Source organism: Dioscorea cayenensis, chromosome 13, assembly GCF_009730915.1.
Source record: "Dioscorea cayenensis subsp. rotundata cultivar TDr96_F1 chromosome 13, TDr96_F1_v2_PseudoChromosome.rev07_lg8_w22 25.fasta, whole genome shotgun sequence".
Lineage (NCBI taxonomy): Eukaryota > Viridiplantae > Streptophyta > Magnoliopsida > Dioscoreales > Dioscoreaceae > Dioscorea > Dioscorea cayenensis.
In genome coordinates, this window is record NC_052483.1 from 1,973,327 (window position 1) to 1,988,775 (window position 15,449).

The following is a 15,449-nucleotide window of genomic DNA, read 5'->3' on the forward strand; positions in this document are numbered from 1 at the left end:
TGCATTAGTATAGATTGATGTTATCACTTCAACATATAAGACAAATTGGTCGACCATATATATATATCACAGATTGACCGATGACTAATTCATCTCTTGCTAGTAGCAAACCTCCATGGGGGACTTGAAGGAAATTCTCTAGAAATGGACTACCAAATGAAATGGATATATATGAATTAATTTATTGCATATGAAATGGGAGAAGATACTAATTAGGAAAATATTATAACAGTGGTATGCTCAATGTTTCATAGATAAGCACATTTACAATCTGAAATTTTACAACTCATCATCATACGTTTATTCTCATCATAATAGTATCAAAACATAAGAAGCCAAAGCTTAAGCTTATTGAGAAGACTAGCAAAACGTATCATTATAATAATACGTTTTTTTCTCTCAAAAACGTCATATATAAGAAGTCAAAGCTTATTGAGAAGACTAGCAAAACATTCCCTTGGCATAAACATGGCTTCCAAAGGCTTAGCCTTGGGCAAGCTCAACCCAGTTCCTTCACTCATATCCACCTCTTCTTCTCCAACTCTCTCCCATTTAAAACATTGCACCAGAGTCCCGACCACCAACGGCACCACCTTCATCGCCAGCCCTTCACCGGGACACCTTCGCCTTCCCATCCCAAACGGCATCATCTTCAACCCTTCTTTGACAACCTCATCAGTACTACTCTTCTGATCATTATTTGTTCTAAGAAACCTCTCAGGCTTAAACTTCTCTGGCTCCTCCCACAACTCTGGATCTCTATGTATCTTCCATGCATTCACTAGCAACATTGTTCCACTAGGGACATTAAACCCACCCACAGTACAATCTTGAGATGATTCATGGGGAAGTAGTAATGGCCCAGCTGGATACATTCTCAGTGACTCATTTATCACTGCATGCAAATATGGAAGCTTTGGGAAATCAGCTTCTTGTAACAATGGCCCCTCTAGGATGTTAACTAAAATCGACATTGAAAAGGCTTATGATACTATTAGTTGGAACGCAATTCTTGCCACTCTCGCTAGAATGAATTTTCCTAACATTTGGATATCTTGGATTAAAACCTGCCTTTATTCTTCCTCTTTTTCTTTTCTGATTAATGGCTGCCCTTCCCCCTGGATTTCCTCTTCTCGTGGGGTTAGGCAAGGTGACCCTATCTCTTCTTACCTCTTTATTTTAGTCTCTCAGAACCTTTCCTCTATGCTTAATCTTGCCCTTCATACTAATATGGTTCCTGGTTTTGATTCCAGACTTGCTCATAATTTTAATCACCTTATGTATGCTGATGACCTTGTTATCATTTCCCATGCCACTAGGAAAGCTGCTAGAAATATCAAACTTTGCCTTAATATCTATTATAATCTCACCGGTCAAAAGGCTAATACTTCTAAGTCAGCCATTTATTTTCCTACTTGGTTCAATTCCAGAGTGATATTAAGCATTTGTCGCATTCTTGATTTCAATCATTCTTCTTTTCCATTTACTTATTTGGGTACTTTGATTTCTCCCAAACGTCTTGGAATCTCTTTCTTCAAACCAATGGTAGATAAAATTTCTCATATTTGTGCTAGATGGAAACATTGTCGGCTTTCTTTGGCAGCTAAATCTATTCTCATCAATTCCAATATTCTTGCAATCCCCATTTATCACCTCTCTGTTTATCCTATTCCTGATTCCATCCTCCAAGATATTACCAAGATTGTTAGGAATTTTTTTTGGTGCAAGGGTGGCAATGGAAAGGGTGTTCCTGCTGTATCTTGGAATCGCATTATGGATCCTAAAACTGAGGGGGGCCTTGCTCTTAAGAACCTTTTGATTGTCAAACATTCTCTTAAAGCTAAATTCATCTTTAAATATCTTAATGCTGATGAGTCCCTCTGGGTAAAAATTTTATATTTGAAATATGGTCATCTTAATTTTTGGAGGGATTCTATCCCTTCTAAGTGTTCTTGGTTCTTCAGAGGGCTTTTGCTTTGAGTCCGCATCTTTTTCTCAAACCTTACTTCGGATCAAAAAAATATTAATCCCTCCAATACTTCTATCCTCTTTGATCCTTGGTGTGTTGACATACCTATCGCCTTCAAGCCTACATTTGTTAATATGGATCTTGACTTATTTACTCTTAATTGGGATGATTTTTGTACTAATAATGATTGGGATTTTATGAAACTTTCACTTCTATTTGGTTCCAATGCTAGTTTGATATTTTCCAATTTGGGCAAATTTGATGTTAATGAGACTAATGTGTGGGTTTGGGCTCCTAATTCTTGCAGCATTTCAATTTCTTCTTCTGTTTATAAGTTTCTGAATAACAGATTTAAGGATCTGAATCCCTGGTTTGGCTGGAAAAAGCTCTGGTCCCTTAAAATGATCCCTCGTGTCAAATACTTTCTTTGGTTGACCTTCCTTGGAAGGCTTTCTACTTCTGATTTCCTGCATTCTATAAATTTAGGTCCTCAGAACTTGTGTATTTTCTGCAACTTATATCTTGAATCTTCTGAACATATTTTTCACACATGCTTTAAATCTCAACAAGTTTGGAGTATTCTCTCTAATTTGACTGGTACGCAGATTATGTTCTCTAATGGTTTTTCCTCTGGTGACTGGATTTTCTCTTCTAATTTTTCTACGAGGTTCAGAATTATTATTGCTTATGCTGCTTGGTTCCTCTGGAAAGCTCGTTGTGATGCCATTTTTCGTAATTTAACTCCGAATTTTCATGCTATTGCTCATAAAACTTTAAGTTATGCTAAAGAGAACTCTAGTGCATTTGGTAACTCTTGCTGCAGGAAAATTCTTCTCTCCAACTTCACTTGTTCTGATGGCCCTTTCCTTTTCCTTGCCTCTCACTGGAATGCTCAGACACAGGTTGGTTCTGGGGGGTTCTTCTTTTCTTCATCTAATTATACAATTCTCTGTGCAGGCATGCTTCCTCTTCTTGCTGATTCCTTGATTGAAGCTGACCTGCAAACTTTGGATGCTGCTTTACTGACTGCTGCTTCTCTGCCTCTCCAAATCCGTAACATTCTCATTGGTAATTCTGGTGTTCCAACTGTTCTCCAGTCGACTCAACATGCTTCTACTTGGCGCTTGATTCCTTATATTGATTCCATTAAGAGATTTATCATTGATGCTGGTTCTCCTCGCATTCTTGTGATTCCTGGAGCTTCGTTGCATCTCGCCACCAAGTTTGCTATCTTTGGCCGTAATCTTCACGCATTGAGCCTTTTCCACTCAGGCCGGGACCTTCCTCAATGGCTTATGAAATCTGTCTCCAATTCAGGATTTGTGTTTTTTTAATCTTTGATGTTTGTTTCTTTGGTTTTTATTGTTTTTGTAACTTTGGTTAGTTAGTCTTTCCCTTGTTTTTATTTAGCTCTTGTAATTTGTTTTCTTTTGTTTTTTTGGTTTGTATTGAACTTTTTGTAAACTTTTTTTGATATTAATAAATTAGCTCATCGAGCTCTTTCCCAAAAAAAAACAATGAACCTTGACTTACATTTGCATCAATCTCAGCTCTTAGTTTTCCCAGTGTTTCTGGATTATTTAGCAAAAGAGACATTGTCCATTCTGTAGTTGCTGCTGACGTGTCCGTCCCCGCTACCATCATTAACTGCATACATGTAAAATATATTTCAGATTAAAAATAATAATAAAGACTCAAATTAATTAATTAATTCAATATATATATATATATATATTAATATATATACATCAATGAAACCCTTGATCATGTCATCGTCATAGTGCTCCGGGTCACGTTCTTGCATGGAGAGGAGGAGGTCGATGACCGTCGGTGAGCTCTCCACGCTTTGGGATTCGGATTCCTTCTTCATCCTGTGCTCGTCAATGAGGCCTTGAGAAAACTTGTTCTTTCTCTTCATCAATCTCTTCAACTCCCTCTCATGGCCTCCAATGCCAAACCACCGAACCACCGGAAGAAAGTCAGCGGTGTTGGACATACCAGAGAGGACGAGTGTGTCACTGGTGACCTCCTTGAACTCCTTCGCGGCCTCCGACGAGCTCTCATGGCCGTCGCCGTAGTACCTCTTGTTGGCTATCATCCTCATGATGATATTGCAAGCGAGGCCAAAGAACTTGGTCTCAAGCTCAGTGAAGTGGAAGCCAGGGCCGGTGTATTCACTGAGGAGGGTTTTGACTAGGGAGAGGACCTCGTCGGAACGGATGTAGGAGGAGGAGAGGATCCGGGTGGTGGAGAGGACTTCGAGGGTGGTGATCCGGCGGAGGTTGCGCCAGAGAGGACCGTAGGAGGCCAAGACTAGTGTCCGGTAGTTGTAGCCGAGATGCTTGCCGGAGAGGAAACGGGGACGGTTGGCAAAGGTGAGGTCGTTGACGGTTAAGCACTCGTCGGCGCCGGAGTAGGAGGAGACGAGGAGAACAGGGCGGGAACCGAAGCGGAGGAGAAGGATGGGGCCATGGAGGTCAGAGAGATGGGCTAGTGTTCGGTGGATGGGATGTTTGAGAAGATGAAGGTGGCCAATGAAAGGGAGACCAGGAGGGCTTGGTGGATTAGGGTTAGGGTTTTCCTTGTTATTATGATTGTTTTTGATGATGATGAGTAGAGAAATAAGGAGAAGGATGAAGGAGAGAGTTGTTATGGAGAAGTAGAGGTCCTCCATGGTTTAATGGCTTGTCTAAAGCTTTTGTTTCAGTGAGCGGTCAGTTTGGGTTTTTTTTTATAGGAGGTTTTTAAGTCTATTATTATCATTTATTATTTTTTATGAGAAATTATGCAATAAACAAAGTCTTTAAATTCAAACATGGATGATTGATCATCCAGGAGTATAACTTGCATAAACTGAAAATATAAATTAATAATTCACTCTATGCATAAAAATATATTATATAAAATTTATAATACTAAATTTTTTAGATTATTTATAAAATTTATATTTAAATGTATTTGAAACTTTGCGTTAAACTGCGTCTTTCATCCATTATGTTTGTGTGAATACAATATTTGGTTATGGTTTTTCAGTTTTCATATGTTTTTTTTGGAAATTTTGACCATATTTTTTATTTTTAAATTTTGATTAAAAAGATGCAAAAAGTCCTTTCTACACGTTATTTTTTTGCACATATAGATTGCATGTAATTTTGATGTCTATGTTTTATTTTATCTTTATGATTGTATAAAACATAAAAACATCATCTAAATTAATAAATATTTATTTATTGATAAATAAATAAATAAATTAATTATTGATAAATTAATAACAACATTTATTTATAACTTATATTTTATTTATGTGCTCTCTTTAAAACATGGATTTATCTAAGCATGGGGAGTCCTCGTGAGCTCAAATGCGTTTGGACTCTGAGAGACCCTTTATTTATTTATTTATTTCTCTTCTTTTTCATTGACTGGAGCAATAAAATGAATTCATTCACACATCACAAAGAGGCAGGGTCAAGAAGAAAACAAAAGGCATGACCAGAGCAAGAGAGTGAGATAAGTCTAAGCTTAGAATTTTTCACAAAAATATGAGAATTTTTTCAAAAAAAAAAAAATTGAGAATCATTATTATCATAATCATCATTTTCATTATTTCACATGTCTCACAACCAAGTTTTGTCATAATCCCAAGAAAAGAACAAATTTGTATGGTAAGAATAATTATAGTTTAAAATTTTATCTTATTACTAAAGAATTTTCCAATTTGGGTGAGATAATTATACTCGGAAGTCTATTTATTTGACAATCTTTATCGTTGTTATAAAAATATAGATTTTGTTATTAAAAGGCCTTAGCTTAAAGTGAAAACTAAAATAAAATTAAATATATATTTAAACTTGGATATCATATAAAATAATATTAATGTTATTTTTATCGGGGTGTTATTATTATTATTATTATTTTTGAATTAGTCAAAGTTAATATCATTTTCAATAGTTTTGGTATTTATTTTTTAAAAAATTAAAAAAAATGTGAGAAAATGGGCTTATATAAAATTTTACTTTCGTCACCTCAATAACAAATGCTAAGATGAGATTAGTTTAAAATCTAAAAATACTAAAATAGAAGTAAACATCTAATCAAGTGGAAGTAAATTAGTTTATTTTAGTGACTTCCCATCCACTCCTCCAAATGAACACCTCAAACACTTGTTCTATATATATTTCCAAAATTTTTATAAATAAACAATGGTGAAATTTGTAATAAATTGTTAAAAAAAGTTCTTTGGAGGTATTAATTGGATGATTGATTTCTTTACACGCTTGTGGTTTAATAATGCACAGAGTATCCAAAATTACTTAGGAAAAACAAGTGAAACAAATTTTGGCTTTGGGGTCAATATTAGTAGTAAAATATTAGTTTGTAAAGAAATTTATGTTCCACTAATAGGAATTTTCATGCATGCATCTTAACATAATGTTCCAAACTTCATTATTTCCTTGACTTTTGTAGCACCACACAAAAGTCATAAATGACATCAAAGATGGAAGAAAAAAACAAACAAGAACAAATTTGACAATTAAGATATACTCCATATATATTAAGAGGGTCAATTCTCTACGTATGTTGATAGATTTATAATCTATGAACATTGATGAACATCATTGGATTAAAATCCAATAATTATGCATTGTTCAATGAATAATATTATTATACTTATAAATAGTAGCATATAGTGAAAAGTGAGATGCAATCAATATCAGCCATCTAAATCTATTTCTACTAGTTTTACAGTTGCAAATTCAAAAAACTTAAATAAGAATTTGGGTACCATGATTAATTACTGTTCATGATACTGTTTATACACCAAGATGTGCCTATTTCTCTCATCCTTACTCTCACTCTTCTTTTTTCAAGTATGAGGACTTCTCTATGGATGTCTCCGATGATCTTTATTCATATATATATATATATATATATATATATATATATAAAAAACTTTATTGTATATTATTCAACATCATAAAGCATAATTAAGCAAGGCATCGTATTAATTGAATTTTTTATATAAAATAGAGACGGATGAGGACTAAAGAAAAATAATAATAAATTTAATTTTAATAGTTGAGGATGATATTATTATTCTTAAATATAATTTTAAATTTTTATATTTAGATCTCAACTCCTTGAAAACCAAGAAGGACTAAGTTATGAATATCTTGTATGAACTTTTTATTATTTTTTTATTTTTTAGTCTTATTTATTCCACTACAAATAATATTTGATGGCCGGTTTTTGCCCTTGGCAAAATATGAACAAGACCATTGAGCTCCCTGTTAATTATTAATTAATAAGTGTATAATGTTCTATTATTTTAGATCATTTTGTATATTTATTAAATATGTATTAAAAGTATATTGTGAAATTTGACGCTAAACATAGTGTGTTTTATATTCTCATGCTTCGGGCAACACTTAAAGATAAGATAGAGAGAGCCAAAAAAAGACATTATTTATAGATGATAATAGCGACTTATCCAATGGATAATATATAGCATATCACAACATAAGGATCATTTTGGAAAAGAAACTGGAACTAGAATTGTTTATTCAATGACTCTGATTTAATACAATCCTTCTCATTATTTATAGATGATGATAGAGACTTATCCAATGGATAATATATAGCATATCACAACTAACACTTAAAAATAAAAAAAACTCCAAAAGACTAGGTAATAAATATGACCGAGTCTTGTTATTCTTCATGTGCTTGGTAGCTTTTCTTACCCTCCACATTAGTAGCTTTTCCACGCCAGCAACTGCAGCTTTTAATCACTCCCAACACATATATACAATAATATAACAAGTTTTAATTAAACTTTCTCATTTATTTTATTAAAATTATTCATACACCTTCTTTTACTAGTATATAATTTCAAATTTCCTCATATATATACACATTCTAATGACTGTACATTGTTCATGTATTTTTTATCATTTTGTACACTCATTCGGCATGTATTAAAACTATATTGTGAAATTCGATGCTAAATCTAGTGTATTCTACATTCTCAAGCTTAGGCCAGCACTTGAAGACGAGAGAGAGAGAGAGAGAGAGAGAGAGAGAGAGAGAGAGAGAGAGAGAGCCAAAACAAGCATTTCAGACCTTAAGTGAAGAAGTTGAAGCTCTCTTAGCATCATTTGAATAAGAATAAGGCAAACTGGATGGCTTACAGGTGGCTTACAACCAACTTTATGGCCGTAAGTACATTCTAGAGAACCTCGCGGGCATGCTTATACCCATAAGGGGAATTCAGAGCCAAATTAGAAAACCTTAAGGGCAAGGCTTATGCCTGTAAGGATTATCAAGAGGAGTTTACGACCACAACATACGCCCGTAAAGACAGTCGCAAGAAGCAACATAGTGAAGTTTATGGTCCAGTGTTTATGGTCATAAGCTTAACCGTAACACAAACAAAAGACCTTATGGACGTGAATTACAATCATGTGGAGTAGATTTTAGGAGAAATCGTAATCCTTCCAGAAGACTGTAACACAGTGAAGCCTTCCTCAATCCCTCCGAGTGAGTTAGTGATAATCTTCGTGCTCCTTGCAATCATGTGGAATAGATTTTATGAAAAATCATATTTTTACTCTGTATTCGGATTAGGGGTAATCTCTCTCCTCGAGGAAGATTATATATTTAAGAGATTGTCATTAGTTCACAGTGAGGTTTCATATAGTGTTAATGCGATTGTGTGGATGTCTGTATCAGCTCTGCACCTATTCAGTTACTTTTCGCTTGATAAATCGAGGTTTAGTATAATTCTGGAAACCTCTCAGTTCAAATAGGATTGCAAATATAGACAATCTTTGTCCGGCACTTCATAACCCTAAACGGATACTAGGCCCGAACATCGTTTCTTCTCTTGATTTTTCTCTGGCTTTATCTCTGTATTTCTTGTTTTTTTCCCTTTTGTTCACACAATCATCACTCAATCACCTATGCTATTTTTCAGAATTAAGGCTATATATTACTAGTATTAACTTTCTTCCCTGTGGACCGACACTCTCTTTACACACACTATTATTACGCGATCGATACGTACACTTACGTCGTAATTAGCATCGATTGTTTTTAGTTTATAGGTAGTGTGGAGAACTAAATATTATATAATTAAAACTAAGATTTCTTTCTCTTATAAGTAAATATATAAATTGAGAGAGACCATATCGCAAAAATTCCCTTAATGTTGTCATCATTGTAATGCTCCAGGTCACCTTCATGCATGGAGAGCAGCACGTTGATGACTGTTGATCTCTCCGCCGGTGAGCCCTTGCTGTCACGGGATTTGGTCATCTTCATCATCAGGTGCTTGTCAATGCAGCCCTTTGAAGAACTGGTCCATTCTATTCCTTTATCTTTTCAGCTTCCCTCATGTCCTCCAATACCATACCACTGCATAATCATAACAAAATTGGCGGCGTTTGATATGCCGGAGATGCTCATAAACTTCCTGTCGATGTTCCTGAACTCCTCCCCGCCCTCCGAAGAGCTCTCATTGGCGTCATCGTAGTACCTCTTGTTAACCATCATCCTCATGGCGACGTTGTAAGCGGGGCTAATGAACTTGGTTTTGAGCTCGGTGAGGTAGAAACCGTTGCCGGAGCATTGACGGAGAAAGGATTTGACAAGGGAGAGGACCTTATCAAAGCGAATTTGGGAGGAGGAAGAGAAAGAGGCGGGGGGTGTAGAGGAGTTCTGTAAGGGTTCTGCCTTACACGCTCGGCATAGGGTGGTCGCTGGCCAAGGGAGAATGGCTAAGGAAGTGTTGCGGGACGTATTGAGGAGATGGCATACGCGTTCATGCGGAAGTGGGACTCGAAGTAATAAGGGTATTTTAGTAATTCACCGCGCAGTGGAGTTTTTAGGTTACTTGGGCCTAGTCTGATGGGAAACGGGCCAACAAACACAAGTCACGAGTTTGCGCAGCAAACTCGTGAGTCATGCATGATTTCGGCCAAATTCCATCGTTTAGGCCTCGAAAACCCTGATTTTGCTATTTTTAGTAATAATTGATTTCGTCATTTCTTTGGCTAGAAATCTCTGATTTGTAAGCCGTTTATGGCGTTAGTCTTTATTTTGTTAACTCTTTTATTTCTTGCCGGTATTTGAAAATTTAATAATTTTGGTATATTTTCAAATTATCTCCGTTTTAGGATTATTTTCATATCTTTGATATTTTTTTCCTATTTAATGTAAGCCTATGGGCAAGAGGAATTCAGTTTTGTAATAGTTATTCTCTTGAGTAATAAAATTTACTCTCTTCCAATTCCTGGCTATCTTTGATCAACAGGTTTTGAAGGCTTGTACTGGGTATTCGTGCGCGAATCAACAGTTCGAGTATATAGCTGCATTAGGAAGCCAAGCTTAGCCAAAATCCAAGTCCAAATAGGCATTGTCCGTCTGATCATCCGATGCGCGGGTTGAGTCCGTGCATGACCGAGAATTCTAGCCATGGGTGCCTGGTGAGCCGGTCGCGGGCATGGTGCCTCGGATGACAGAGGGATTGCCGGCAGCGCGCGGGGCGCGTGGCCGAGGGATCTCGATTGATGGGCGGGTGATCGTGTGATCACAGTCTGGAGGCCAAAAATTGGCTAAGTATGGGCCAATTAGTCGGGCCAGCGTAAGCACAGGCAGTACGGTCAATCAGGGACTTGTACGGTCGGTCAGCATATCGGGTTTGCGGAGCGTAGGCTCTTAGCCCAGTGTGAGCGGGATAGCATAATGGCGCTGGGTCGGCACCGAGCTTCTTTACCTAGAGGATGGCACGGTAAGGTACTAGGCGGGACTGAGAGGGAGCGGCCGAGCATGTGGCTGGCACACTGTGCGGGTCTGCACTGTAGCAAGGGATAGGAATGAGCACTGTTTGGGCACTGTAGCATTGAGAGTGATGTGTGTTTCTTTGGTTGTGTTTCTCTTGACTTGACCATTAGAGCAATGGTGGCCCTTAGATTGTTCTCATCCTAGCCGTCCATGAGGAGATTGGATTGCCTTTATATACCCCTTGTTTCCCTTAGTGTCCATTAGGTTAAACTCTTGGGGAGTGAGAGTTTCCTCATGGTTGTGGGCTGGTTCCTCTTTATCCTTGGTGGGTGGAGATCTTGGCTTTGCTATCCGGTTCATGGTGTAATCTTGGCTTCTTTATAGAGAGTTTATGTTTTTCTCTCTAATCTCCTTGTTTGTGTGCATGGTTGCTTGTATCTTGCTGGTTTTGGCTGATCCTTGGCTGTAGGCTGGCTCGGTGCCTTGGTGGTGTGATGAACGCCGCGCGGATCATGACAGTTGGTATTAGAGCTGTGCGAGCTCGTTACCAGGAAAGAGCGGTGCTGGGAGTAGCGGACTGTTGCCAGATAAGCAATCTCAAACAAGAAGGGTTTCTCTAGATGGCTGGAGGGACTAAAGATAGGCTGGATCGTTTGGAGGAGATACAAGCGTGGTTCGATAGTGTGCTAGGAAGCTTGGTTGAGGAAGTAGCAACCTCTAAACCTGTTTGTGCTAGGTTGGTAGACCTAGACATTCATGGGCTGGAGATGAGGCGTTCCGTGGAGGCACTGGCTCTGATGGTCCAGACTATCTCGGATGAGCTCAGGGCGTTGAAGGATGTAGGGACTCTTGGTGGGGTAGGGGGATGAGGTGCGGTGATCAAGTTCCCTGAACCCTCATCTTTCAATGGGGCTTGTGAGGCCAAGGAACTGGAAAATTTTATATGGGATATGAATCAATATCTCATAGTTGCAAAGATCCCGGAGAATGAGCAAGTGGCCTTCGTGGGCATGTACTTTTCTGGGGATGCCAAGTTGCGGTGGAGGAGTCGCCAAGTCGACGATGCTCGAGTGGGACGGAAGACTTTCAGTTCATGGAAAGAATTGAAGAAAGAGCTGCGGGATCAGTTTCTTCCTTGCAACACAGCGTGTGTTGCAAGAGTCGCCTTAAAGGAGTTGAGGCAAACGGGGACCGTCCGGGAGTATGTGAAAGCATTCACATCCTTAATACTCGACATCACCGACATGTCCAAGGAAGATCAATTATTCAACTTCCTTAGGCATTGGTGGATTATCGGGATGACCCTGCGAATAAAGGAAAATCCTGATCGTGGAAGTAAGAAGTAAGGAGGGACTTCTCCCGCGAGCCAGCTGGTGGCAAGGAACGTGATACAAAAGCTCGAGAAGCATCCGTCAAGACGAAGCAGGAGGGCTCGACGAGGCCGGGGTGTTTCATTTGTGATGGTCCGCATCGGGCAAGGAAGTGTCTGAAGAGGGCAAACCTGGCTGCACTTCTCACTGCGGAGAAAAGTGAAGGTGAGCCAGATGCTTGTTTGTCTCCTTTAGAGCTGTATGAAGGGTAATTGATGCGGAGCCGGAAGATGGAGCTTGGCTGCTTGTGATGCTAGGCGGAGTCCGAAGAGTCATCCAAGTGCTTTTGGGGCCGATTCTTTTGTATGCCCAAAATGGATGTGATTATTCTCTTTTGGATGTGTCAAAGGAGGTGTATTCTCTTTTGTATGTTTTGGCACTATGTATGTAAACATGTAAACCATGAGGAAAGTCACCTCTTCATTGTATGTTTGCGCTTGTAAACAAGAGGGTTAGGTAGTCCCTTTGTAGGCAAGGCAACAAGTTGCAGGGAAGGGGCTTGTGAGGCAGGTGCAAGAGAGTTTTCGCTTGGTCGTCGAGAAAGGCAGGGGCATAGGCTGCTTGACTAGCTGATCAAGAGCGGTATGCTTGGCCGAGGGAGGTACGGGAATTGGCACAGGTTGCTTGGCCGAGTACAAGTTGAGAGACCTTGCTGTTCCGTTACATTGAAGATAAGCAGGAGCGAGTGGACTGTGGTGGTATTTGCGTGAGGTGAAACGGGGCGTGGGACAGCTTTCCTCATGTCAAGGTGCCAAACTTTGTCATCTGTTACCGATGGCAATGTCCCAAAAGGAGGAGATCTGAAATTCAACTTTGGCGCCGGGAGGCGAGGGGATGAAGTTGGATTTCAGCGTTAGGGAAATTCGAACATTTATGCTACTTTGGCCATGTGAGGTTAACACCAGGACTTGCATTTTGTTCGACGAGGGCGTCGAACTTTCTCTAGTGGGGCAGGTTTGTAAGAGTTCTGCCTTACATGCTCGGCATAGGGCGGTCCCTAGCCGAGGGAGGGTGGCTAAGGAAGCCAAGGTTGGCCAAAATCCAAGTCCAAATAGGCATTGCCCGTCTGATCATCTGATGCGCGTGTTGAGTCTGCGCATGACTGAGAATTCTAGCTGGGGGTGTCGGGTGAGCGGATCGTGGGCATGGTGCCGCGGATGACCGAGGGCTTGCCGGGCAGCGCGCGGGGTGCGTGGCCGAGGGATCTTGATCGATGGGCGGGTGATCGTGTGATCACGGTCTGGAGGCCGAAAATTGGCTAACTATGGGCCAATTAGCCAGGTCAGCGTAAGCACAGGCAGTACGGTCAATCAGGGACCTGTACGGTCGGTCAGCATATCGGGCGGGCGGAGCGTGGGCTCTTAGCCCAGCTGTGAGCGGGATAGCATAATGGCGTTGGGTCAGCACCGAGCGTCTTTACCGAGAGGATGGCACGGTAACGTACTGAGCGGGACCGAGAGGGAGCGGCTGGGCATATGGCTGGCCCACTGTGCGGGTCTTCATTGTAGCAGGGGATAGGGATGAGTACTGTTTGGGCACTGTAGCACTGAGAGTGATGTGTGTTTCTTTGGTTGTGTTTCTCTTGACATGACCATTGGAGCAATGGTGGCCCTTAGATTGTTCTCATCCTAGCCGTCCTTGAGGAGATTGGATTGCCTATATATACCCCTTGTTTCCCTTAGTGTCCATTAGGTTAAACTCTTGGAGAGTGAGAGTTTCCTCTTGGTTGTGGGCTGATTCCTCTCTATCCTTGGTGGGTGGAGATCTTGGCTTTGCTATCCGGTTCATGGTGTAATCTTGGCTTCTTTATAGAGAGTTTATGTTTTTCTCTCTAATCTCCTTGCTTGTGTGCATGGTTGCTTGTATCTTGCTGGTTTTGGCTGATCCTTGGCTGTAGGCTGGCTCGGCGCCTTGGTGGTGTGACGAACGCCGCGCAGTGTGACCTAGGGGTTCGCATGAGGACCGTGACAAGTTCCACGGTGGCGATACGACATACGTTACGCTAGTGTGGTCCGTTGGGTGCCCACACAATAGCTTGGTGGTTGTAGCTGAAGTGCTCGCTAGAGTAGGAGGAGATGTGGAGGACACGGTGAGAGCTAAAGCGGAGAAGAAGTATTGGGCCATGGAAGTCAGAGAGATTGGCTAGTGTTCGGTGGAGGGGAGGTTTAAGAAGATGAAGGCGGCCAATAATAGGGAGACCAGGAAGGCTTGGTGGATTAGGGTTAGGGTTCTTGAGGAGGAGATGGAGGAGAAGAGGAAGGAGAAGGATGGAGGAGATGATGGCTATAGAGAAGAAGAGGTCTACCATTATCACCATGTGATAGAATTGAAGATAAGGCTGGTGGCACTAAAATGATGTAACATAATGGAGGCCAATTTAAAGTAGGGCTACAAGTAAAAATTACATTTGGAGTTATTTCCTTGTGCCACTTAAATTTTTATAATTTTTATATAAGTTTTTGTGATTGTTTTAGAAGGTTTTTTTTTAATTTATTTTTTTAATCTCTCTTCTTGTCACGAACTTGAATTTAGTTATGTAAAGTAATAAAAAATGATATGTGAGGAGAGATTGGAAGCCTTAAAAAAAATTCTATCATAAGTATTTTTTACATATATAAAAATTTAAATTTAAAATCATTTGTTCAGTAACCTAGTCTTTATCACTTGGATCCATTGTTGTTGTGCTTGATTGGAAAATAGCCTACACAAAGTTACAATCTCAAAAAGCAACATGATAGTAGCTTCAATTTCTAGAACAATTCAATGATTTTATCTTCTCTTGGATTATTATCAGACAATTCAAGCAGGCACTTACCTCTCAAGAAATAATTTTTAGAACAACTTCCTCTTTTGAATTCAACCAATATTGTCGTTATTACCAGACTGTACTAGTGATCAAGATGACATGAAAACTTGATCCTTAGAAAGCAACAAAAATTTTGTAGCTCTTTCGTACTATAAGTTTCTCGTGGATAGAGGTATGCGTAGCTCACTATATCCACCTTTTTGTTGATTTGAATGTCCGAGTAAAATAACTCTCTTCTGCTGGTTAGCATGTGAGGATAAAATCCTAACTCTTACCAATCTAACCATAAGATAATTATAACATAGCACTTATCATAAAATTGCCACATTTATTTTAAAGCAAACTTAATGTAAAATAAAAGCTTATTAATTTTGTATTCATTTTTCTACCCAATATCAAAATACAATGCATATCAAGAAAACCTTTATTTATTATATATATATATTGGTTTTATAAAATGGATAAATTATGTTATACACTTTATTTTTTTGTGTTTCCATCTATAAAAAAAAGTTTAAAACTC

The 15,449-nt window shown here is 39.2% G+C and overlaps 1 protein-coding gene across 1 annotated transcript; it reads right to left on the reverse strand.

Annotated features, from left to right (window-relative positions):
• Window positions 1-422: 422 nt before the first annotated feature.
• On the reverse strand, window positions 423-4,643 carry LOC120274931 (cytochrome P450 81Q32-like). Its single transcript, XM_039281468.1, has 3 exons — window positions 3,717-4,643; window positions 3,493-3,616; window positions 423-949 (listed from the first exon to the last, which is right to left on the reverse strand). The coding sequence occupies exons 1-3, from the start codon at window positions 4,641-4,643 to the stop codon at window positions 423-425; spliced, it is 1,578 nt and encodes a 525-aa protein (XP_039137402.1).
• Window positions 4,644-15,449: the final 10,806 nt, after the last annotated feature.

What these genes read in the sequence shown, in the direction of transcription:
- LOC120274931 (XM_039281468.1), bottom strand. Translation starts at nt 4,643, where the DNA reads ATGGAGGACCTCTACTTCTCCATAACAACTCTCTCCTTCATCCTTCTC. An exon ending in TGATCAAGGGTTTCATTGAT is followed by an intron (nt 3,617 to 3,716) that starts GTATATATATTA and finishes ACATGTATGCAG; the next exon opens with TTAATGATGGTAGCGGGGAC. An exon ending in TGATGCAAATGTAAGTCAAG is followed by an intron (nt 950 to 3,492) that starts GTTCATTGTTTT and finishes TTAACATCCTAG; the next exon opens with AGGGGCCATTGTTACAAGAA.